The following is a 26020-nucleotide window of genomic DNA, read 5'->3' on the forward strand; positions in this document are numbered from 1 at the left end:
ATTTTTGATATCGTGAACAGAAATGCTTTTTTGTTTTACGTTTTTGAGCGGTTCCGCGCTGCAGCTCTTTGGTTCCGCCTTCAACACGCGCGCACACCGGAAGTTTGGATTTTGTTGTTACACTGGAACAAAATGGCTGCTGTGAGTTTTTTTCATTGAAGGCACTGGAACATTTATTCCGCTTCTTGCTTTGGATTTCCTACCTGTGGTGATGCAACTCGATTGGCAAGTCAGTTTCAATGTTTGTCGCCATTGTCACGTTATGCCCCGCTCTGTCAGGTGGTCGTGTTGTGTGGGTTTGTGCATTTTAAGTGAGCTGTTAGCTGTGGTTAGCCAGTCTGTCGTTTGCTGGAGCTCCAGTGCTGAAGTTTGTCTTCTTCTTCTGGCATAATATTCCTCTGCATTTCATGAATGCATGATATTTACTGCCATTGCATCCTTTAACACATACTTTGTCATCATCATGCAGAATTTCACCACATTTGTTTACCAGATGTTGTGATTGCATATAAACACACAGATGCATAACTGTCTTAATGAGCTGAGTCCATGTCTCATACTTTGTTTATTCGCATTCATACACTTGTCATTGGATGTCTGGGGTTAAGTTCTTAATGACAACTGTCAGCGGACAGATAAATGCACGCGTGGAGTGTGTTTCTGAACTGTCTCTCTCTGATCTCAGGGCTTGAATGGTGTGTTTGTGGAGGTGACAGTGTTGGTGTAACACAGCATCGCCTCCTGTCACACAGCAACCACGATGGTAAGAACTTTAGATTTGGTTTAATGATGTATTTATAACAGGATTGGATTTTATTTAATATTATGACATTGATTTGATATTATTTGACATTTTCACTTACGTGTTTGTACAATATGAGAGATTTGCCCTGCCTCTGATGTTATGCATTTTCATTTATCTTTCTTCCACAGCAACAAGTCCTAGAATATGCATTGGATCGGGCTGAGGTATATTTTGAACTTATTTCTGTGTTGTTTTATACTGTACAATTTGGTGTTTACTTTGTATCCACAATATCTGTTCATATGGCAATGCATTCTTCTACTCTACTATGACATTGTCATGTCTTGTTTAGTACATTGTTGAAAGTGCTCGTCAGCGACCAGCAAAGAGACGATCGTCCTCGAGCGGAAGGAAATCCTTATATCAGAAACTTTATGAATTGTACATTGAAGAGTGTGAAAAAGAACCAGAGTTGAAGGTAATCTTCACCCGCTATAACACACAAACACATTTATGTTTTACAGTGACTTCAAGACCATCGCGGAATGATATTACAGATTGAATATGTGTGTGTATATAAATAACAAAGTCCTTACTGCCCTCTTTCTGTAGAAACTGAGGAGAAATGTGAATCTACTAGAGAAACTGGTCTCACAGGAGTCAGTCTCATGTCTGGTGGTCAACCTGTACCCTGCCAATGAAGGATATTCGCTTATGCTTAGAGGAAAAAATGGATCTGGTACTGTCTGCTTTTTATTTGTGTATTATGCTTAGCTCATCATGTTGCTTGTTAATAAACCCTTGCTCGAGCTGATGTTTTTATCCCGACCTATAAGATTCAGAAACAATCCGACTTCGCTATGAAGAAGGAGAGTTACTGGAGTACCTGGATGCTGAGGAGCTGCCGCCCATCCTTGTAGACCTTCTAGAAAAATCACAGGTTAGTAGCATCACTGAACAATTTTTTTAATGTGTAATTTCTTCATGTATTTTTCCATTTATGCACTTGAAAAATCTGCCCTGACAATTATTATTATTTTTTTATTTTTTAATGTTTTTTCATTAACATTACCTGCCCTATATAAAGTTCATAACAGTGTGTTGTTATTGTTAACTAAAACTATTATTAAAAAGTTTTTCTTAATTAGAATAAAGCTGAAATAATGTAAAATATAAATATTGTGTAAACTAAATTAAAATGTTTCAGTTGAAGAACTACATAAAAATAAGTTAAAGCTTAATAGAAATATTAAGAAAGTCTCAAAATTAATAGAAATGACAAAAAGCACATAACAAATCTTAAAATAAAATAAAAATAAAACATTTTTTAATTTAAAAAAATTAAAACTATGAAAAAAAATATATGCTAAATAATGCTAAAATAACACTGGTGCAGAATTGATTCAATGTGTAATTTTAATTTCATTAGCCTACATTATTACATGCAGTGTTACTGATCCATAAATCAGTGGCTTAGTTTTGTTTTTCTGCTTTTGTTCTGTCAGGTGAACATATTCCACTGTGGCTGTGTCATAGCCGAGGTCAGGGACTACAGACAGTCTGGAAATGCAAAGATGCCCACCTACCAGAGCCGGCACATCCTGCTGAGACCCACTATGCAGGTCAGTAACAGTCCTGATCCATGACCTGCAGTCTCTGAGAAACTTGAGGTGAGTATTTTTATTAAGCTGTGTCTCTTCTCTTCACCAGACCCTGATCTGTGACGTTCATGCTATGACAAGTGATCACCACAAGTGGACGCAGGTGACGCGACTGCATAGAGCATTAAAAGTGACAGATTCACAGCTCGGTGTGGAGGAGGCATCGATTCTCATGTGTTTTGAATGTGTTTATAGGATGATAAACTTCAGCTGGAGAGTCAGTTGATTCTGGCTACAGCAGAGCCTCTGTGTCTGGACCCTTCCATCTCTGTCAGCTGCGCTACCAACCGTCTGCTCTACAACAAACAGAAGATGAACACACGATCCATGAAACGGTGACGCAGCTTTACATTCAAATGCGTTCTGCTTTTTGTATACAATACTGTTCAAAAGGTTTTTTAAAGTCTCCTGTTCTCACCAGGGGTGCATTCATATTTGAGTACATTTTTAAATGTAATTTATTCCTGTGATGGCAAAGCTGAATTTTTAGCATCATTACTTCAGTCTTCACTGTCACATAGATATCATTCTAATATGCTGATTTGGTGCTCAAGAAACATTCCTTATTATCAATGTTGAAAACTGCTTAAAATTTTTGTTGAAACCACAATAAAAATGTTAGGATTCTTTAATGAATATAAAGTTCAAAAGAACAGCATTTGAAATAGAAATCTATTAGAAGAATTTTACTTATTTTGATTTAATTTAATGCGTCCTTGCTAAATAAAAGTATCAATTTCTTTTAGTCTAATTCCCAGACTTTTGAATGGAAGTGTAGTGCTGTTCAGTGTACAGCATGATAGTTAATAACTGCATTTTGCACATACCCACAGAGCTTATGTAGACGTGCACAGAGTAGATCTTTTATTGTGTGTTTGTGGTTAGTCACCACCTGTGAACTGAAAACCCACTGCTGTTATGATCTCTCATTGTACTGTTGAGACTTAAAGGAATGTGAGTTTTTTTTTTTTCACCAACATGCGCTTTTGTCCTCGCTCTGTGGAGCCAACAGAAAGTTCTTTTAAGCTGCTTGAGTTGAGTGCAAGAACCCGACGCGAATCCGTCCCTCTGCACTGACGAGCTAAATAAAAGGGTCATTTCATGTGGTTTTACCCAAGTTAAAGGCTGTATTTGGTACAAAGAGATCCTGAAAACTTAAAAGCAAAATATCAAATCTGTCATGTGTCAGTTATGCATCATTCCATGCTAATGGAAGTCATGTTTCTCCCCTCCGCAGGTGTTTTAGGAGGCATTCACGAGCAGCTCTGAACAGACAGCAGGAGATGATGAGCCACTGTCCCGCACTGCCACAGCTCCGACTCCTGGACTACCTGCAGAGGAGGAAAGAGAGGAAACCGGCTCCCTCCATAGACCTGAAGATCTCCAAAGCTGGGAATGTGAGTCAAATGACATGTCTTCATTTCTGTGCTGATTTTGGGGAAATTAATTAAAACCTGCTAAATTATGTACACTTCTGTTCAAAAGTTTTAGGTCTGTTACAATTGTTTAAAATGACTTTTATTCAGCAAGGATGCATTAAATTGATCAAAAGTTACAGTAAATACGTTTATGATGTTACAAAATATTTCAGATAAATGCTGTTATTTTTAACTTTCGTTAAAAAGTCCTGACTTTTTTTTTCACAGAAATATTTAGCATAATAATAACAAGAAATGTTTCTTGAACACCAAATCAGCATATTAGAATAATTTCTGAAGGATCATGTGTACTGAAGACTGGAGTAATGATGCTGAAAATTCAGCTTTGCCATCACATGAATAAATTACATGTTACAATTCTTTTAAATGAATGAACAGCTATTTTAAATTGTAATGATATTTCACAGTATTACTGTTTTAACTGTATTTTTGATCAAATAAATGCAGCCTTGGTGAGAATTAAGAGACAAGCGTTAAAACGCTTTTGAACGGTAGTGTATTTATTATTAATCAAATGTCCTGTTTAAACAAATACTTAATATTCATTCCGAGTTTTGGTTAGATCTTATCGATCTTTATCACTAGAGTGGGTGTTTTAGGTGTTTAAATCACTCTTGTTTCTCTTGTAGTGTGTGGACATGTGGAAACAGAACAGTTGTCAGCTGTCCGTCCCAGCAGAAATTGACGTGAGTTGCTGTAATGCAGTTAAATGAACATACAGTATCATCTCTCTTTTCTGAAGGTCCAACAATATTTCATCACAGAAATAACTTGAAATGTATAAATGTCACTGTCTGTGAATCTGTGAAAATGAGTTTTTCTCTCTGCCTTCAGGTAGAGAAATATGCAGTGGCAGAAAACTCAGTCAAAATAGATGACACTCAGCCCACTGTTTGGCCTGCAAAGGTAACAAAATTGTGTGAATATTACATAGTAACTATACTGTACATGAACCCTGTAAAATATCTGTTTTATCTGTGTGACATGTTGTCTTTGTCTCTGAACAGGACGTGAGGGACGACTACATTTTTGAATGTGAGATGGGAGGCCAGTCTCAAAGAACAAAAGTCACTATCTTCCAGTCTATGGGCGACCCGCTGGTGTACGGGAAAATCTACAGCGCCAAAGACTCCAAATCAGAGGAGGACGTCACAGACCTACACCTCATTCACCCACCGTAAGAAACAACTGATGACATTTTAGCATTTCACTTACAAGTACTTATTTCACATTTGTATTATGTTATATATTCAATTTTCTTATATTATACATTACATTTATATGCGACCAATGGGAGATGGGGAAGTGTCCAGGAAAATTACTTTTACTCTCCGTTTTGTTTGCTCACGTACCTGATCTTTTTTTTCTTTTTTCTGTGATTTGTAGATTCCTCATAGGTTCAAAGACAGACGCTGATCGGTAAGTATGGGAGCTTCATTTTGTCGTTTGGTTTCTGGTCTTAATAATAATAATAATAATAAACTTTATTTTCTATAGCGCCTTTAAAAGTTACATCTCAAAACGCTTCACAAAAATAAGAAAAAAATAAAATAAAAATACAACAATATAAAAGCATTCATAAAAGAGAAGTATATTCAAATATACAATACACATAAAAAATATAATTGATATGTTTTCAAAACAATTACATGATATAGAAAAAAATAGTTAGAAGTAATCAAATAAATGCTTTGAGGGTAGATTTAAAAACACATAATAGATTCTGTTTGACTAATCTCAGAGGGCAGAGAGTTCGTTAGTTTTGGAGCAAGTGAAGAGAAAGCCCTATCACCCATTGATCTTAAACAAGTTGGCGGGACAGTTAAAAGACCAGCTTCAGAGGAGCAGAGATCTCGCGTTGGGATGTAGGGGGATTAAGAGTTCTGACAAATATTGAGTCGCCAGACCATGCAAAGCCTTATAAATAAGCATGAGAATTTAAAAATCAACACGAAACCTGACAGGGAGCCAGTGTAAGGACTCCAAAATAGGAGTGATGTGATTCCTAGTCCTGGTCCTAGTCAGGATTCTAGGATCCTAGTCTTGGTTGTTTTCAGCCACCATGTGAACATTCCTGTGCTGCAGGTTTCTGACGCAGTATAAAGAGGTGTATGAACGGGACGTGAAGTGTCAGGTGAAGATGTTGCACAACTCGCAAGGCCAGCTCTCCCCCACCAGGGAGAACGAGGTGAGACACTTTGCGTAATGTATATATCTTACTGTTCCGACTATGGTTTGGATCAGGTTTGTAATCATCTAATGTATTTATTTTGCAGTTCATGCTATAGAAAAACAGATATGAGGCAGATATGCTCTTTTTCTGCCTGTCTAAACCAATCCCAAAAGTGATTGATTATAGATTTATGTGCCAGATATAGAAAATGGGTACCAAAACAATTGCATGTGCCTGAAAAAAAAAAGAATCAATGTACATTTTATGACATCCATACATCATCCAAGATCAGACCAATTTGATGGCTGTTTGTTGTTGATGCAGGCTGATGGTTTCTCAGCGCTGGTCCAGTCTTCGGTTTTAGGAAAGGGTGTCAAACACAGACCTCCTCCTATCAAACTGCCAGCCGGCTCAGCCTGCGCCTCCTCAGGTGAGAAAGACTTAATGTATGATGTATGATTATTTTATATGTTCATGTATGTAGCCTATGTGTATTAATGTTTTAAAACATTTTCCCTGAAAGTTCCCCTGAAACTGTGATTATAAACACGACGGGGGTGTGAAAGCGGACGAGTGAGTAGATGAGTTTACCTGTTTGGCTGATGACGTTTAATGTCCCCGACAACCTCTGTAGTCCCATTTAGCCACTTGTAGCAACCACCTTTTAGAAGACAAGTAAAAGCTTTTAAAACATCACAAGAGGGTATTACTGATGTACTTTATATCGTAGAATAAAAAGTCAAAATATCTTGAGCATGTTCACCACCGACATTATTTCAAGCATTCAACCAAAAGCCCATAAAAACAAAAACTTGACTAGAGAATGATGAATGTGCTTAAATGCTAATTCATTTCCAGGTTTTGGCCCACAAAAAATATGTCATCCCTGGCGCCCCTCTATAAAAGACCTTAATCAGGTTAGACGACATACAGAATTTAACACGGATAAAAACGAGGCTGTGAGGAATAGATTTACAGTCTTTACAAGGTCATGCACTGTATAAAGGTTCTGGATCACGTCATTTTCACAAATCACAACTTTGACAGCTGTTTTATGGAGGTTTTTTCGCAGAGACATTTCGTCAAGCTGAACAATCGGAATGTTGTTAAAGGGTTACTTAGTTCACCCAAAAATGAAAATTAATAAAACATTTAACATTCATCAACACACATCAGTTATGGTAAATTGAAGCTCAAGTATGATAGTTTGACATGCGAGAACCAATGAGGTTCATTCTAGTGTCTAGTGTCACAAGAACCAGTCTATTGATTGATGAAAGTCGGGTCAGGTCTTGGTCTCATTCCCTTCTTTCTGTCTGGCACAACATGTTTTTGTCTCTCCACTTTAAAAAGTGTACAAACAAACACTGTTGTCCTGTTGTCTAGGAAACCTGTACAGTACACAGGCCTCCAGCGGCCATCTCAAGTGCCCGACTCCTCCACCCTCGAAGAATCAGTCGCTCTCCCGGAAACACTCCATGGAGCTTAGCCTGCTGTCCCCTGCTGCTCTCTCGCCCATGCAGAGTGAGTAACTGAGTATCTCTCCATCCACAACCACAAGTAGCTGTTACTGACCAGGGCCGCATGATATATCCAAATAAAATCGATATGGCAATATGGCTTAGACAGTGCGATTGTCAAATCCAGCAGGCTGTGATATAAAATTAAATGAATATATATGCCCCGTCAACTCGTCAAAATAGAAGCTCAATGGTTTACGTTTCCAAAAGAAGACATTAAGATGTAAATATTGGTATTGTAATTTTAAAGTAAAATAAAATTATTTATATTATTAAAAAAAAAAATTGATAGTACAATGATGTTATTACAATATATATATATTTTTAGTTTGCTCAATATTTTTATTTAATAATCACAAAAAAATCATAATTATAATTTTATAGTAAATTGCCAATCTTCGTTTTATTTGACTTTTTGTATAAAACCTTTTTGTTACAGTGAAGCTTTTCCTAAATCATTCTGGCCAAAACGGATTTTGCCATTAAAAACTCTGAGTAAAAAGTAATTTAATAATTTTTAAGCTTAAAAAAAAAAAAAAAGATATGCAGAAAACAACAAAATTACCCTACTTAACTCTAGAATGATTATTTCTTTCCAAATTTTGCCATTTAAGCCATCTGGTGAAAATTCGTAGCCTGTATTTATTTTATACATGCAGTCCTATCACTTGCTAACCATATATTTGTTTATGAATTTTTCAACCCTCTTTTTCCTCTGATTGTCATCCATAGGATCAGGTACTCCCAAGCCCGCTACACCCACACCCACCAACACGCCGTGTTCTACGCCACACCCTGCCGACGTTCAGGGTGTCACGCCCTCATTAACGCCCACCCCTCAGGACCCCACCCTCCCACAGCAACCTACCCTGCTGACTCCCTTCACCCAGCAGCAGATGGCCCTGCCCGTCATGACTATTCCCCTGCCCACATCCAGCACCACATCTTCACAGGTCATGACCAACCCTGCAGGGCTGAACTTCATCAATGTGGTGGGCCCAGTTTGGTAAGTGATATGAAAAAATGGTTTTATTTGACTAAAGCCGGGTGCACACTGTATGATTTCATCCACAGTTTGGCCGTCTGAGACAAATTTAGCAAATCCTATAATATTTCTCTGATCCTAGGCTAAAATCTGTAGTCTTTGATCGCTAGTTTGACAAGTTTGCCGACAGCCGATTGATGACCATTGCGATCAAATTTGACCTCTGATGAAATTCTGCAAGTGTTAGAAGATTTGCCGCACAGTCCTGAAGTGAAATTTCTATGAAAACGTCAAATCAAATACCAATAGGAGCGCAGAATCGAATGACACAATTAGTGCGACAACAACAAACCACCACTTGATGGTGACCACTTCTTCTTTTTCTATTCTTCTTCTTTCTTCTATTTTTCTTTTAAAGACAAGCCATGACCAACATTAACGCTAGAGATTGTTTTTCGTCGCTAGCCACCATATACATCACGCATGCAGCTCAGTCACCGAACGTGTCATGGTTTGATGATGTAAAACTCCATGAGTTTTCGTGCGTTTGTCCATTTTTTGACTGTCGTACAGCCCGACATTGACGACTGAGATCCTACTGTGGGACATGGCTTACAGCAGGGATCATGTTCATACAGTCTGACAAGCAACAATTGTAAAGTGACTATTATATTCACCCGGCTGAACCTCTCTTACACACAGCAGTCCACAGACCCTGATGAGCGGTTCTAACCCGATGCTGGGTTGTAGTCCTGGGACCCTGGCGTCTGGTATACCCCTGAGTGGACTTCTGCCCTCTGGTGGTCTCATGTCTGGAGCTCTGCCTTCCATGCAGCCTGCAGCTCCAGCAGGTAAACGTCTCCGTCATTTGCTCCCTGCATGGTCAGGGGCCTGTTTCAGAAAGGAGGTTAAGTGAAAACTCTGAGTATGTTAACCCTGAAATGAGGGAAACTCTGAGTTTTCTGTTTCAGAATGGGAGGTATATTAAACCTGAGAAAGCAGAGTAAGTCAAGCCTGTTTCAGAAAGAGAGGTAACTTATACTCAGAGTCAGTTACCATGGTAACTTACTCTGTGAACCTAACCTGGTCGGGAGCAGGTTTTCTTCAGTAAACCCAGAGTTTCTTTCGGTCTCCTCCCCTTTTTAAAGTGGAAGTGGTGTTTAAACACCTCATTCATTCTTTCAGTACATTTTTATTAATAAAATTAATCTTTTATTAATAAATAAAATATTGCTTTTTTTTTTTTTTTTTTTTTTTTTAATAAGATGAAGTCTATATAACTCCTTACCTGGCAACTGAAAATACAGTAGTAGATTAGAGTTACATAATGTAGTTCTAAACAAATTCTACAGAATTAAACTGTGGCATTTACTGAAAATCACTGACCTGTTCATCTGTGCAACAGAAGTTGATGGACCGTCCTCCTGCTGTTCTTCCACACTCTGGGGGCGGGGGGAGAGATAAGAATACCCGTTTATACTTAGATTTAAACTTAGATTCTATAGGCTACTCCACATAAAAATGTGAAAAAAATCTGAATGTGTAGATTGTTTGATGTGTAGACACATAATATTAACATTACCTCTGTAGGCCTCTCTGTGGCAGCAGAAACTCTTTATCCCCATGTGATGAGCATTTGGTTGAGTACACTTTATAACACTATTTGTCATAATTTCTGGTGTATTGAGTAGGCGACTTACAACTGCCTGGGGTTCTGTTGGGACAGGAGGTTCCAAAAGACAGATATTACCATCAGAATCTATTGGGACCAACAAAAATCCTAACCCAAAGTAAAATAAATGGAAATATCGAAAATAGCCTATATAAAAAAATAACACATATGTAAACCTCTTACATTTTATGAAGGCCCTTGGATCTTTGGGACTGGCTCTGAAGTCCGTCCAGGAATTCCCTCAGCCAAAAATGCTGCTGCACTGCTAGACACTGGATGCTTTAGTTATTTAATATGTCACATGTTTGTAAAGTCAGGTAGCCTACACCCATGATAGGCTCAAGCCTTACTTGACTGAATTATGTTTTTATATTTAATTTTCAGCTGCTGCCAAAATTAGGTTGAATAACATACTGTTCTTCCAGTTTCACCTCTGATATTATAACAGTTGGGCAAGTTACTTGTATTACTAACTACAAATGACATCTTCAACAGTGTAAATAGATTAATGTAATAATGACTATCTTTAGAAATTATTGGTCTACTTATTACTAATTACTAAATCCCATGTCAACCTTAAACACTTGAACAATACAAGGAGAGACAAGAAACAGCACTTTTAATGCTTTCAAATAAACAATATACAATTGCATGAATTATTCTTGAATTGACCAAAGTGTGTAGAGGGAGAATTAAAAATTAAAAATATAACTTTTAAAAATGTATGTTAAATAGCCTATACAGAATTGTTCTATAGTATAATACAATTACATCAGATTTAACTTTAAATTACAGAAGAATTAAGAGTAATCCCTTAAATTAAATTACAGTATTTAGATTACTTGGTAATTAATTACACCCATCACTGTATAACAGTAATTAAAATGTGAAGAAACGCGCTTAACTCCGAGTCAGTCAACTCAGAGTTGATTGAACTAACTAATTTCAGCTGTTCTGAAACCAAAAACTCAGAGTTTCCCATCTCAGGGTAAGTCAACTCAGAGTTCAAGTTTTAACTCAGAGTTGGTTGAACCTCCTTATTGAAACAGGCCCCTGATGTTCACTTTTATAAGTTATCCGTCACTATTGTGAAGATTAAAATGTAGGGGTGTAACGATACTCTCATGTCACGAATCGATACATCTCATGATACAATAAGGCTATTATAAAAAAAAAAGGTTAACAAGAAAATGTACTGTTGATTAAAATGCTAAATTTGGTATTAAATTGTGGGTGTAAATGAATAGGCTTGGACTTGGTGCTGGTAACCCAATGCACAGGACAATGGTGACCCCAGAATAAAAATAATCATGATTCTGAAGCTGAAAATACAGAATTATTTTAGCTGAATATACTTGCACTCTGTCACTGGCTAGATATATTTAAAATAATGTAGGCCACTTTTTACTGGTAACATGATACATTTGGCATTATCAGGACACAAATATTCCCCCATTGCATTATTATACATTATATCCAACATTATACAGGGTGGGCCATTTATATGGATACACCGTAATAACATGGGAATGGTTGGTGATATTAAAGTCCTGTTTGTGGCACATTAGTATATGTGAGGGGGCAAACTCCTCAAGATGGGTGGTGACCATGGTGGCCATTTAGAAGCCACAAACAGGACTTTAATACCAACCATTCCCATGTTATTACGGTGTATCCATATAAATGGCCCACCCTGTAGTTTAATGTAGTACTGACTCTAAAACTCTGACAACTCACACAGTAATTTTTATTTTTGGTGAACAATACATATTGTCACTATCCACGATAAATATTGTTGCATTTTTGTTTTGTGATATATTGTGACACCCCTATTAAAATGTTAATGTTGTCCCAGCAGGTGGGCCTTTTGGCCTGAACAACAGCCCGGGACTGCGACCGCTCAACCTTCTTCAGGTGAGGGCGCTTTTCCTGTAATGTAATGGGTTTTGTGGAGATGATTCTCTCATTATTTTTGTGTTTCGCTTTCTTTCAGCTCCCTACGGGACCTCTGATTTTTAACTCTCTACAGCAGCAGCAGTTGTCTCAGTTCTCCCCTCAACAGCAGAGCAGCCAGTCGGCCACATCCAGCCCCCAGCAGCAGGGGGAGTCTGTGAGTTAGACACAGTGTCCATCGTTTTACACCGCTTTCCTTATTCTAGTAATCTCGCGATGCGGAGGGTTAACTAATAGAGTGAAAATCTGAATAATAATTCAGTTGTCTTCTTTGCATCAGGCTGACCCGGGTCTGACGACAGAACAGGGACTGACCGCGCAACAGACGGCAGTCATCAATCTCACCGGAGTGGGGGGATTCATGTCCCCTCAGGCAGCAGGTACAGACTCATGCACCGGATACATGCATTTCATTTCTCTGCTACTCCTCTTACTGTTATTCAAGTACATCTCTAGTCCAGATATCTCTAACAGACACTAACACAGCGAGTAGACATACTAATGAATTTAGATTTTGTAGTGTGTCATACTAATCTCAACGTAGATCAGTCGAAGTTAATCAGAGCTGTTTTTTTGACTATTTGGTTTGTCATTTGATTAACATGATGGTGGATGCCACTTTTCCTTTTTGCTACATTCTACCTTTTATTTCCTGTTACCTCCTTCCCCACCCTATTCTTTCTCTCTCCCCTCCTCCTCCTCCACCCCACCCCTGTCCGTGGTAGTGCTGTCCCAGCTGGGTTGTGGTCTGGAGGGGTCCGGGCCCAGCCTACCATCCCCGAGGCTCCAGCAACAGCACCAGCCACAGATCCAAGTAATGCAGCAACTTTGACCTCATCCACCCATAGACATGTGTATATCAGACTGACCTTTGACCTCTTGACATGAATTCAAAAGCCACCCTATTTACTTTCTTAAAACACCTTTCTTGTGCATGATTTGTCAATTCATTTTATTCCAACGTCATCAAATTATAATAACTTGTTCCAGCTCTGAAACACCTTCTGGCTGACATCACTTACGCACATTGTACACACCTACTTTTTATAAACCAATCAGTTCTCAATGGATTAAATAAGGTGCCGCCCTACTTTTTTCCCCTGGTTGAATATTGTTACACCTTTGGAATACGTTACATTACACAATTATAAAACGTATAATTATCACCCTAAAATATCTAAAGGTTGAAAATTTATTTTATTTTAGTTTGTGTGTTTTCACAAAAGTTTGGGGTCTGTAATTTGGTTTTTGAAAGAAGTCTCTTCTCACCAAGGCTGCATTTATTTGATCAAAAATACAGTAAAAACTGTAATATTGTGAAATATTATTACAATTTAAAATAACTGTTTTCTATTCTAATATAAATTAAAATGTAATTTATTCCTGTGATGGCAAAGCTGAATTTTCAGCATCATTACTCCAGTCTTCAGTGTCACATGATCCTTCAGAAATCATTCTAATATAATGGTTTGGTGCTCAAGAAACATTTCTTATTCATTTCTTAACATTCAGTGTTGAAAACAATGGTTTCCACAAACACATGAAATATCACTATGATTTTTTACATAAACATGATTTTCTATCAATGTGTCTTCACCCTCACTTTTGATCAATTTATTTGTCCTTGCTGAATAAAAGTGTTAATTTCTTTTCTTTCTTTTTTTTAATCTCTTACTGACCCCAAACTTTTGAACAGTAGTGTGTACAATATAGCGACATCTAAGGACAAAATCACAATTGAGTTAACATTGAGTTCAAAGGTCTGGTGCAAGACTGTGGATCAGTCTGTTATATGATGTCTATGCATTCATTCTTTAGATTAAATGCTCAAGACTACACAGCTAAACACTGTTTATCACATCAATAGTTTCTTTCCTGGCAACTTCTGACCAGTGTGTAAAGCTTGCCGTGTTTGAGTAACCATTCTTGTCTAAGCCTTTACCAACATCTTTGCATATAATGTTGAGCTTGTGGCATATCTCTTAACAGCAGCTTGAAGCATGTTTTTATAGCAATTGAGCTATATTTCAAAACTTCATAAATGTCTTATTTAGAAGGATTCATCAGATTTCACATTTCATTGATAAGCATGACTAATTTGTGTTGTGCTTGTGTTATCCATCACACACATCTGACCAGTAACAGCCGAACCCTTGCATTAGTCCAAGCTGAGAGGCGAGTTGAAGTTGCTGTCTTACTGACACCAAACAAGAGCGTGTGTGTGTGTGTGTGTGTGTGTGTAACACAGCATAGCTGACAAAACAGCTGCATTACCGCCTTCCTTTTCCATCACTACTGCTTGATCCTTTCCTGTTCTTCACAGTTTGTCGTTCCCATTATTTCCCCATTGAATATACCATTCCTCCCTCTTTCTACCTCACCCAGCTTCTGCAAACACTTCGATGTCTGTCCAGCGTGTTGCTTCCATTTTCACTGCGGTTTTAAAGAATGGTGGTTTCCCTTCAGCAGCTCTGCTTTAGTTGAAACTCTTCCACTATCTGAGCCAACGGGAGGGGCGACACAAACATGTTAAGCATGTAATATTGTATACAATGTACATTGTAAATTATAGATAGGGATGCAATATATTATAACCATATCAGTTATCAGATGATGGTAGAGATGTTTTTATCAGGATCTGTCGAGTTTGGATATTTGCTAGTGCATGCTCATTTCCCATTAGATTACCTTTGCTGTCCATCTTTAAAAACATGACTAATTTAGTTACACTGTTAAATGTCATCTTTAGCAAATCTCAAAATTAACCTTTTTTTATACTGTACATTCATAATAATGTGATGCCTAAATTCACTTGTAGCATTTAATATGATTTAAGTTGATGGTTTTATTTTATTTATTTTAGACCTAATAGAATTAGCTTATCAACTAGATTTTTAATATTGGTGCATCCCAAATTTTACAATAATAGTAAAGGCATTAAGTCATCTTTTTAAAAGAAAATTCACATGCAAGCACAATATACACTACTGTTTAAAAGTTTAAGGTGAGATTTTTGTAAATGTTTTAATCTCTTATTCTCACGAAGGCTGCATTTATTTGATAAAAACACAGTAAGAACAGTAGTACTGTGAAACTTTTTTCTTATTTTTACAGTTTTTCTTACTTTAAAATGTAATTTATTCCTGTGATGCAAAGCTGAATTTTCAGCATGATTACTCCAGTCTTCAGTGTCACATGATCCTTCAGAAATCATTCTAATATGATGATTTGCTTTTTTTAATCAATATTCAAAACAGTCATGCTGCTTAATATTTTTATGGAAACTGTGACCTTTTTTTCAGGATTATTTGAATATGAAGTTCAGATGAATAGCATTTATTTGCAATATATATATTTTTTGTAACATTTTAAATTTCTTTACTGTCACTTTTGGTCGATTTAATGTGTCCTTTCTGAATAAAAGTATTAATTCCTTTCAAGAAAACAAAAACATTTGAACAGTAGTGTATGTCTCTTTAAAACAATTAAATAATAATTTAATTAAAAAAATGTCCACATTATTTAAACTGTACTATTTAGAGGGTGTCAGTTTGATGATCGTCGTAACGTTGAACTCCTTGGCTACATGTAGGAAATGCTTCTGAGACACAGCTGCTGTGAGAGGAGACTCTTGGTACGTTTTTGACGGCACAAATTCATTATCCGTTACTTTCCCTTTCGCACAGTTGCAATTCTTGCAGCACCAAATGCAACAGCAGCAAATGGGTATGGCAGTGGGGGCGGCGGCACAGTCGGCGCTGCCACGGCAACATTCCGTCAACCAGCCAAGAAGTAAGAGGAAACGCAGCACGCCACAGCCCCTCCCCAAATCATGACCTCCGGCCCCGTCCACTAACCCACCGTGAGGACGTCAACAAACACCACTGTGCTTGATCCGCAGCATTTTATGGACTGATTGTGGCTCAACCGGACTAAAGTAAAAAAAAAAAAATTAACATTCATGGGGTGCAGGAGTTACCCACCTGACCTCAGGCCAGAGGACTATTCGTGTTACATCGAGGACATTTAGAGCAGGGGACCTTAGAGTATTACCATATTTTTCAAAGAAATACAAGACATGAAATGAGACAATTCTTCTTGTAGGGTTCCCTACGGCATGCTGTCTTTATTCTCCTTCCAAATGGCCCTTTCAACGAGAGCCTGTCCGGCTCGAGAGGGTGGACCCTACGCACACTAATAAGGGCCGTACAGATGTGCCTCAATCACCTTTTGCTCAACTTTACCATTATGAGAAAACCTTCTCTCTACTGCTGGATGTCAGAATGATGGGCTGCCTTGTCCCAGCATGCAATTACATGTGCGGTTTTTATATGGCACATTTTAAAATGGCATTTTGTTATACTGAGGGGGGGGGAGTTGATGTATATTCTTATGGAGAAAAAAAAAATCTAAACCATGTGAGTGGATGACATTTCTGAACACTGAGGCAGAATTTTTGTAAATGATCTTTGTCGGCAGTTTTATTGTGATAAAAAAAGAAAGTATATATTGACAGTGAAAAATACAACTTTTAGAAAAAAATGTCACGACTGCGTGTGTGTTTATTTCGTCGTCTTCATGCTCCCAATGACTTTGTCCACTAGTTTGCTGATCTCTTTGTTTCTCGTTATGGCTCGATTGATGCAGTGTTGTAGTTTCTCACCGGATAACGACGTCCCACCTAAAGCAAAGCATTTATATTTGTTTTTCAAATCTACAGACCACAAAAATTCAATCAGGTGATACTCATCTACAATCTTGACACCTTTGACAAAGTGACACTTCGGATCCAAAATAAGTCATTTATGTGATCCATGTAGATTTGGTGATTTTTGTTTTAAATTGATATGAGAATCGTTTATACGTTTTTTATAAGAGAAGCTTTGAGGTCTTCTGCAATTTTTCTGCCAAAATAAAAGCTCTATGGTTTGGTGTTTGAAAGCAAAGAAATTAAGACATTAATTAAATAAAATTCTATTGTTATTATTATTAATTACTCATTATTTTACAGTACAACAGCATTTAATTTATATGAATGCATTTGGCAGACGCTTTTATCCAAAGCTAAATATAGTATAATTTGACTAAATATAGTCAAAGGGGAGGTTTTCCTCATAACTTAATGCTAAAATTGCTGCTATGCTCTCTCTTTGTCATATGGAAGCTTGTTTCCCTGATGGAATCTTTTTTTTTTATCTTGTAATTTTTTATATCTCGCAATTCCGACTTTTATCGCATTTCTGACTTTGATTCGATCTAGCAACCCAAGATTATCCCCGTGTTTTATATCTCGCAATCCTGATTTGATTTTTTAGCAAATCCAAGATTCACACAAATCTAAAAATTTTCTTGCAATTCTGACTTTAATTCTAGCAACCCAGGATTCTCAAAATTCCAACTTTTTCTCTCACAATTCCGTTTAAATCTCTAGTAATTCTGATCTAGCAACCCAAAATTCTCATATTCTAACTTTTTTTTCTTGAAATTCCGTGTTTATATCTCGCAATTCTGGTTTTATTTTTTAGCAATTCTGAGATTCTCATTATTCTAACTTTTTTCTCACAATTCTGACTTTTTTTCTCGCAGCTCAGAATTGTATGATATAAACTCACAATTGCAAGTTATAAAGTACGAAATGTGAGAGATGAACTCACAATTCTGCGAATAAAAGCCTAAATTGCGAGATAAAAAAAGTCACAATTACCTTTTTTTAATTTATTCCATGGTGGAAACAAGCTTCCATAATGTTGCCTTTTTCACCCCGATGATATTGCATCCCTGATGCTGTAAATAACCTGCAGTTTTGTGTCAAATGTCTTGATGTTCACCTGGTTTGTGGACGGCACAGAGTCGATCCTCCTCGTCTGTTACCACAGTCATTAACGCTGTAGACAAGCCTTCCTCTTCCGCCGTGGGGTCGACGATGATGATGGAACTGCGAAAGGAGGAAATGGAAAAAGTGTTTGTGAACTCATTCTTGTGTCATTTCTAAAGAATTTTATATTGATCTGAGACCAGTGTTCTCGTTTTTAATGATTATCAAGTTAATTTGGCTAAACTAAATAGCGAAATATGTTAATTACTCATCAAATACTGCAAACGATGAGCCAACTGGGTGCCGGCTGATCTTCAAGTGTCTCTTCTTCTGGATGTCAACTTCTGCTAAATCTGTCTCTTTGTTTACAGTGACTTCAGGAAGTTGGGCTGAGAGAATTGGAAATGTGTTTATTAGTCATCATAACAGCAGGAGGATGTTATATTCAGATGAAGTGCTCACCGTTCTTTAAAGCTGCCAGCAAAACTGTGATGCAGGCGTCAAGTAAGTTCCCATCATAATCCAAACACATAATATCACAGTACAGCACCCAACAAAGCTAGAAAATAAGTGATGAATGAAATGCAAGGATTTTTAAATGAGCAATGTTATGGTATTTTTAGAGTATATCTATTAAAGATTCTAATATTAACATTATATTTATATCTTACCTTAGCTTTTTCAATGCACAATTCCTCCATATTTATTAAATCTGAACTGCAGAGCAGAAGAGAATAAACAAGAATTAAGAAATAACAATGATAATGTTTTGGCTTGACCAACATTATTTGCAGGCTTGCTAAAATTTATAAGGAATACATTTTCCCTCTTTTTTGACAACCAATCACGTTGCTGTAACCCACAAAGAAATGTTTTTCTTGAGTTGTACCTCTCAATGACATCTGCGATAAATTGGCTGGCTGCCTGAGCCTGTTCTCCTGGTGGTCCGGGTCTGAATCTAGACGAGCACAGTGGAGGCAGATCTACATTTGGGACTTGGAGACCAAAGAGGAACTTCATTCCAAATTTCATTCAACACCCCAATGTATAACATTCATCAGTTACCCAGTTATAATTACATTTACCTATATATCCTTTATTTGGAGCATCAGAGGGTGGTGTAGTTAATTCCTGCGAGAAAAAAATGCTGTAACTTCATTATCCGACGCAATATCATAGCTTTTCGGAAAATAAAAATGATTCTTACAGCTTTTATCCCACAGATTACTGTGGTGTTTCCAATTTTCACCATTGCTGATCCATCGGCTGTAGATATGGAGCCTGGAAAGACACGTTTACCCAATTATATCTAATGACACCTCTGTACTTCTAAAGCATTGAGAATTATTCTGAACATTTGAATGTGTTATTTTATAATATGCATCTAATACTTACTAATATTTAAGGTTGTGGGTCTAAACTCTCCCAATTCTCTTCCATCTGGACGACAGTTTTCTTTCTGTTGAATATTAGATTAGATTGAGATAATTGGTTATTAGATCAACATTATTAACTGTGTTATTATAACACTGATTCAACTTAATAGCTGACAGAAATCAAAACGTTGATTAACTCACCAAAAAGCTCCTGTGATATTCAAGAGGCTCCGCGGTTCTAAAAAACAAAACACACACTCAATATTTACGTTAAATACAGCGAAATCACAATCTCACTGTCCTGAAAAGCTCAAGTATATTAAATAATTATTAGTTATTCAGATAAAAATCTACATAAGTAATTTCCGCTGTATTGTAATTGACTTACTTGAAACCAGCCGCCATGATGTTTAGAGGCACCACGTGAAACCTGCAGTGACGTAAAGAGTTGAATCTCCCGTCCTCCGCTCCAGTGGGGGGCGCTAGTGCTGTTTTCAATCCGCCGCTCTGCGCTTTCTTCGCCCGCCGTGATGGATCTGATGATGTGGTTTGTTAGGACGACTTCCGCGTAGGTGTTTCTCTGTGACTGGAAGTAAACTTCAACAATGGAGATTTAACTATTTATTCCGTAAATTATTACGACACCCATTCATATATGTCCCGCCTCACGGAGCCTCATTTTAAGGTTGCTCTATATGATACTGTAGGGTAGTTCAGCTGTAAACTGGTGAGCTTCCCTGCAGTGATATGTTGACTGGAAATTGGATGATGGATTTCTGTGTATGTGAATTATTGCAGTGTTCGATGATCCTGGCGCTGATCGTCTTACTTTTGGTAAATTTATATCTTATTATTTTGAATATTTGTATAAATCTTATATTATTGTGGATTTTTTTTCTTGTTTTTCTGATTTATGTTTGCTCTTAGTGATCTATCCCTGATGTTGTTCTTATTATTTGTTAATGAAAATGAATTTGCAATGAAATTGTTCTTATGAAATACTTGTAAATATATATATATATAGTCACACTTCTGTTGAGCTTCACTGATTCGTCCAGTTGAACTAGTTAGTCCTTTGTGTCACACCTGTTTGTTCTTGTCTTTAGGTTGTTGTGATTGCTCATGTCAGTGCTAAGATGATAGATCACACTCGCCATGAGAAGGAGAAGCACTATTTGACTGCAAAGGGCACAGAAGAGTCTTTTCCCAGTCTGATGGACCCTCCCTCATTGGAGCTGTCTGTGGTCGTCCCTTCATACAATGAGGAACTCAGATGTGAGTTATTTTGATGATATATTTATATATATATATATATATATATATATATATATATATATATATATATATATACACATACATACACTACTGTTCAAAAGTTTGGGGTCAGTAAGATTTTTAATGTTTTTAAAAGAAGTATCTTCTGCTCACCAAGGCTGCATTTATTTGATTAAAAATACAAACAAAAACAGTAATATTGTGAAGTATTATTCCAATTTAAAACAGCTGTTTTCTATGTAAATATACAGTAAAGTGTAATTTATTCCTGTGATCAAAGCTGAATTTTCAGCATCATTAGGCTACTCCAGTCTTCATTGTCACATGATCCTTCAGAAATCATTCTAATATGATGATTTGATGCTCAAGAAACATTTATGATTATTATCAATGTTGAAAACAGTTATTTACATTTTTATTTCATGATGCTATGATGAATAGAAAGTTCAAAAGAACAGCATTTATCTGAAATCTAAAGCTTTTGTAACATTAAACACTACCGTTCAAAAGTTTGGGGTCAGTAAGATTTTTATTTTTATTTTTGGGGGAAAGAAATAAAATAAATCAATACTTTTATTCATCAAGGATGAGTTAAACTGATCAAAAGTTACAGTAAAGACATTTAAAATGTTAGAAAATATTCTATTTTAAACAAATGTTGTTCTTTTGAACTTTCTATTCATCAAATAATTTTGAAAAAAATTTGTACACAACTGTTTTCAACATTGATAATAATAATGAATGTTTCTTGAGCATCAAATCATCATATTAGAATGATTTCTGAAGGATCATGTGACACTGAAGACTGGAGTAATGATGCTGAAAATTCAGCTTTGATCACAGCTGAGAAATTACAGTTTAAAATATATTAAAATAGAAAACAGTCATTTTAAATTGTATCAATATTACTGTTTTTTTTATTGTTTTGCAGACCATTGTTAAATGCAGCCTTGGTGAGCAGAAGATAGCCTACTTCTTTTAAAAACATTATATATATATATATATATATATATATATATATATATATATATATATTCATATATATATATATATATATATATATATATATATATATATATATATATATATATATAGTTTGAGTTAAAACCCCCACTGAATCCCTATGGCTTAAAATCATTAACCTCCTCTTGGCAATAAGAGGATTAATATTGGTAATGTTTGTCTCTGTTTTATCACACAGTACCTGCTATGATGGATGAAGCCATGGAATACCTGGAGAAAAGACAGGTGCTTAATTAATTTAGTTTTTTAAATTTCTTTACATTTCTATTATGAAACAACAGGCTAGCTAGTGTCGTAACTGACTTATTAGTTCTGTTTTTCTGACTAAAATGTTTGTGATAATGATTGTGTTATGACATATGTACTTTAAATACACCTTTAAAAAAAGTATACATTTATAAATAAAAGTGTAAACATACCTGAGGTCACCTATGAATCCAGGAATGATGCCACACGTTTTCTTTGAATCCTTTTGGATGTTACTGCAGACTGGTTGTTTTTACATCATGTGTGAATTACTCACCACTAGATGGCATTGCTGTAACTAAAGTGACTCTGTTTAACCCAATTTTTCCTCTTGTTGATTTTACAGAATGAGAATCCATTATTCACATATGAAGTTATTGTAGTAGATGATGGCAGCAAAGACAAAACTACAGAGGTAGTTTTACGTCTTACTGTTATTATTCATTGTAATATATAACAATGAATAATATATAACAATCAAAGTGAATGCTTGATCCTGAATGTATCCTCAGGTTGCCATGAAATACACAAAAAAGTATGGAGCACAAAAAGTGAGAGTTCTGACGCTGGTGAAGAACCGTGGAAAAGGCGGTGCAGTGAAAATGGTAATAATGCAAAAAACAACACCCAGTCCTCCTTGTGCGTTGTCACAGAGGACGGTATCCACATTTCTGATGAAATCTGCTGAAAGACAAAAACAAAGATACCGTTTCCATTCAGTTGAGAACGTGAAAAATATCACTAATTAATGATATGACTTAAATTGCTCAAGCTCAGCTAAAAGTCTTATTTTGCACACACTCAACAGTTGCTATAATGCTGTTTGTCTCTGCTCAGGGAGCACTGAGCTGTCGTGGGAAGCTCATTCTTATGGCTGATGCTGACGGAGCCACTAAATTTGCTGACATTGAAAAGGTGGAAGAAGGTCTTCAGAGCATCAGTGAGAAGCCTGTGAGACACCACTTTTTGTAAATATAAATAGACATGCAGCAAATCTCAGAATGGTTGGTATGTGGATTACATACTTGTTTGGAGCTTAACCAGGAGCTGGAGTTATCAAATTACTTACAGACCTTTCCTTGCCAAAAGATTTCAGAGCATCTGAAAATGTTTTCCTTTTATGTCAATGCAGGATAACATGGCGATCTCCTGTGGATCCAGAGCTCACCTGGAAGAAGAATCAGTGGCTCAGGTATTCAGTGTTTCTCAAAAATGCTGGAGCGTAATAGCTAATGTTCATGAGGAAATTTGCATTTTCAGTGTTCTGTTTCTTCTTGTGACAGCGGTCAATGTTCCGAACGTTTCTGATGTATGGATTCCACTTCTTGGTGTGGTTCTTTTGTGTGAGGGGGATTAAAGACACACAATGTGGATTTAAGCTCTTCACTCGTGAGGCTGCCTTGAAAACTTTCTCCAGCCTGCATGTGGAACGCTGGTAAGGACGCTTAAAAGTCGAAGAGCTTTATAATAAAATGCCCCAATTATGATAAAAATAAAAGAATATTACCTTTGATGTAGTGTAATATATAGCTGTTTGTGAATGTAAACCGTCTGCAAAGATCAAAGTGCACGAAAATTTGAGTTATTGTCTCCCAAAAGAAAGAACAGATTCGGAACTGCCGAAACGAGTCCTTAGTAATTCCGGTCTTACTTACGAACCTTATGTATGTTTGTAACAAATTTGCATAATGCCAGCCTTTTGTCTTTATTGTATGCCTGCAATTGTCTGCTACTTTGACCCTCCCTCAAACACTGTAGCTGTAACTGAGGCCTGGAAGTGTTTGATTTGTGTTGTCGACATGTCAATGCACTTCAAAAGAATGAGGACTTGAGCTCGAATTGATATAGTAAAACCGACACCATCTTTACTGTTCGTATCACCTATGTATCAAGTGTTGAGGCCTGCTTCGTTTCCAACCCATGCTTGTAAGCGGTAGGCCAATCACAACAGACTGAGTCATCTGACCAATCAGAGCAGAGTAGGCTCTCAGAAAGGAGGGGTTTAGAAAGACGGAATCTATTATCAAACCGTTTCAGACACTGTGATAAAAGAGGTCATGCTGCAGTTTATGTTATGAGAAAATTGTATTGTTGTAAATTAGGAACCTTTAAAATAGCATAATAGGGGCGCTTTAAGGCATCTCTGCATCAAATTCCCAAAAAGCACTTTGTTTACTTTTATAAGAACCTTTTTTATTTTATTTTATTTAAATTTGAATTTTAACTTCTTAATTAAAGTAAAAAAAATGTGTCCTACAGGGCATTTGATGTGGAACTTCTCTACATCGCTCAGTGCTTTGACATCCCTGTATCAGAAGTGGCTGTTAACTGGACGGAGATTGAAGGTTTGTGCTGTCAGTTTTGAAATACAATGCACTTAAAGCATAGGCAATTAAAAGAACTAATACTCTATATCTTTTTTCTAGCAGTATATGTCTCAAAAATGAAGGTTTATTTCCACTATGAGGTAATGAAGATTTGTTTTATTGCACATTTAGGGTCAAAGTTGGTGCCGATCTGGAGTTGGCTACAGATGGGCCGGGATCTAGTCTTTATCAGACTGCGTTACTTCACTGGTGCCTGGAGGCTGGAGTCTGAGAGAAAAACTCAGTAGCTGTTGTTTCTGCAAGTGGGGCTGTTTGTGAGCTAACAAGAGGGCGATGGTTAAATGCACAGCCCTTTGCCACAAACGAGTGCACTGCGTACGCAATCAGTGAACCGCATTAGCATTTCATTATCACTGACCGTGCCGTGACCACATAAGGGGATTGTCCTTGTATTTTTATTTTTTTTATGTAATATCGCTGTTTTTCATGTTTTTCTTTTACAAACTATAGGTTTGGTTTTGAAATGGGGCAGATGGTTCTTGGCCAAATAAAGAAAAATTATAATCAGTTAGCGTTTCTGCATATACAACTAATTTGAAAATGTTGCACAGAACCAGATGAAGACAAAATGATGCGTTTGAAGAGTGCAAAATGAAGAGTTTTTACGAGACTTTTTTTTTTTTTTTTTTTATTAAACAAGCTTATTTGAAAAACAAATTGATTTATGCTGAGCATCGAAGTATAATTTATTATTATATGTGGCCAAAAATGTTTTATGTGGTGTGTGCTTAAAATGTGATGTTTAAAATCAGTGCCACCCAAATCCATTTTTAACACACATAAAAGGTTTAAAAACACAGTTGACCGACTGAAATGGTCCATGGCAGGGCTACAGCTAGGGTATCCGGGGCCCCGGTGTGGGTTGTTCCTGTGGGTCCCCCCTCAGTTGATGTTGCGGGGCCCCCCAAAAGCAGGGGGCCTAGAATCTACACCTCCTTTCGCCCCTCTAGCGACAGCCCTGGTTCATGGTCTGGCATGTACTCAGTCCTTTTTAATGTGGTTTACACAATGGGTTGCTCTGCGCCCTGGAGAGAATATCCTGTTTATCCTCCCTTTCTCTCCACCAGGAAGGCATTTGTTCTTAGTCAGCCCCTCTATCTTGTCAGCCCCTCTAAAAGATGGTGTATTTCAATATTTTCACTGATAAATTATTTTTAAAATCAGTTATTTAAGCAGCAATTTATGTATTTTATTTCGCCCCTCTGCTAAGCTCTAAATATAGAGGCTCGTCAGTAATGTATATGATCCTCTGCACCTTGATTGAAGAGGATCATTTTGCGGTGTCCTTTTATTGGAAGCGAATTCCCCCTGCCAAACTCATTTGATCAAAGAGAGCACTAAATATGCGAGCTGTCATTATTGGGAGTATTGTTACGTTCCCCTGCAGTTGTTGTAAACTGTGAAAATGTCAAACTTCTAGACTCTCTGTCGCCATCCTGGCTTGCGTCATTAACTGGACAAGTCACTCTACGCACACAATCGAAGTGTATCCGTCCGCGCCGAGGAGCGCAGGAGAAGTAGGGCTATCGATAAGAGCTGGCGATCCGCCAGTCTGTCACTAAATATTCTACTACTTTCTACTTTAATTTTATCAATATTCTGTTTGCAATTTCTAAATATATAACAGGTAAATATTTAGAGAGAATAATTTATTTTTTTTAATTAAGTTTTTTTGTTTAGCCTAAAACTATTAAGTAATTCGAAAACGGTTCGTTTTAATCACAGTGTACCGTTGTAATGACCAGGTTGT

The 26020-nt window shown here is 36.9% G+C and overlaps 3 protein-coding genes across 9 annotated transcripts; 2 read left to right on the forward strand and 1 right to left on the reverse strand.

The window, feature by feature from the left end:
* The first annotated feature begins 91 nt into the window (after positions 1 to 91).
* Positions 92 to 16451, forward strand: supt20 (SPT20 homolog, SAGA complex component). 7 transcript variants are annotated; one of them, XM_084400455.1, is made up of 24 exons: positions 107 to 229; positions 686 to 763; positions 934 to 969; positions 1098 to 1223; positions 1358 to 1484; positions 1582 to 1685; positions 2251 to 2367; positions 2456 to 2509; positions 2602 to 2741; positions 3644 to 3803; positions 4475 to 4531; positions 4680 to 4751; positions 4853 to 5022; positions 5232 to 5264; positions 5931 to 6033; positions 6343 to 6448; positions 7405 to 7542; positions 8271 to 8544; positions 9226 to 9374; positions 12051 to 12109; positions 12189 to 12305; positions 12429 to 12528; positions 12874 to 12962; positions 15835 to 16451. In XM_084400455.1, the coding sequence occupies exons 2-24, from the start codon at positions 761 to 763 to the stop codon at positions 15982 to 15984; spliced, it is 2484 nt and encodes an 827-aa protein (XP_084256581.1). In that variant the 5' UTR covers positions 107 to 229; positions 686 to 760; the 3' UTR covers positions 15985 to 16451. The 7 variants fall into 7 exon arrangements, with proteins under 7 accessions (XP_084256586.1, XP_084256581.1, XP_084256582.1 ...); XM_084400456.1 differs by having other exon boundaries at positions 107 to 225; XM_084400457.1 differs by having other exon boundaries at positions 107 to 225; positions 12054 to 12109.
* Positions 16452 to 16601: 150 nt separating this feature from the next.
* On the reverse strand, positions 16602 to 19857 carry exosc8 (exosome component 8). The gene is made up of 11 exons (XM_084400463.1): positions 19728 to 19857; positions 19541 to 19577; positions 19359 to 19422; positions 19171 to 19244; positions 19049 to 19094; positions 18853 to 18958; positions 18635 to 18680; positions 18426 to 18522; positions 18232 to 18352; positions 17977 to 18083; positions 16602 to 16829 (listed from the first exon to the last, which is right to left on the reverse strand). The coding sequence occupies exons 1-11, from the start codon at positions 19742 to 19744 to the stop codon at positions 16711 to 16713; spliced, it is 834 nt and encodes a 277-aa protein (XP_084256589.1). The 5' UTR covers positions 19745 to 19857; the 3' UTR covers positions 16602 to 16710.
* Positions 19516 to 24777, forward strand: alg5 (ALG5 dolichyl-phosphate beta-glucosyltransferase). Its single transcript, XM_084400462.1, has 10 exons — positions 19516 to 20173; positions 20446 to 20614; positions 21816 to 21862; positions 22230 to 22298; positions 22396 to 22488; positions 22721 to 22834; positions 23016 to 23075; positions 23167 to 23318; positions 24143 to 24228; positions 24382 to 24777. The coding sequence occupies exons 1-10, from the start codon at positions 20087 to 20089 to the stop codon at positions 24495 to 24497; spliced, it is 993 nt and encodes a 330-aa protein (XP_084256588.1). The 5' UTR covers positions 19516 to 20086; the 3' UTR covers positions 24498 to 24777.
* The last annotated feature ends 1243 nt before the right edge of the window (positions 24778 to 26020 follow it).

The sequence above is a fragment of the Rutilus rutilus genome, assembly GCF_951802725.1.
Source record: "Rutilus rutilus genome assembly, chromosome: 25".
Taxonomy (NCBI): Eukaryota; Metazoa; Chordata; class Actinopteri; order Cypriniformes; family Leuciscidae; genus Rutilus; species Rutilus rutilus.

Bases quoted from the DNA above. Each gene is read 5' to 3' on its own strand.
- exosc8 (XM_084400463.1), bottom strand. The intron at 18,523-18,634 runs GTAAGATATAAA...CTTATTTTCTAG, and splicing joins TGTGCATTGAAAAAGCTAAG to CTTTGTTGGGTGCTGTACTG. The intron at 18,353-18,425 runs GTGAGCACTTCA...CAATTCTCTCAG, and splicing joins GCTGGCAGCTTTAAAGAACG to CCCAACTTCCTGAAGTCACT.
- supt20 (XM_084400455.1), top strand. The intron at 12,529-12,873 runs GTACAGACTCAT...TGTCCGTGGTAG, and splicing joins CATGTCCCCTCAGGCAGCAG to TGCTGTCCCAGCTGGGTTGT. The intron at 12,963-15,834 runs GTAATGCAGCAA...CCTTTCGCACAG, and splicing joins AGCACCAGCCACAGATCCAA to TTGCAATTCTTGCAGCACCA.
- alg5 (XM_084400462.1), top strand. From the start codon at position 20,087: ATGTTGACTGGAAATTGGATGATGGATTTCTGTGTATGTGAATTATTG. The intron at 22,299-22,395 runs GTAGTTTTACGT...ATGTATCCTCAG, and splicing joins GCAAAGACAAAACTACAGAG to GTTGCCATGAAATACACAAA. The intron at 23,319-24,142 runs GTAAGGACGCTT...TGTGTCCTACAG, and splicing joins AGCCTGCATGTGGAACGCTG to GGCATTTGATGTGGAACTTC.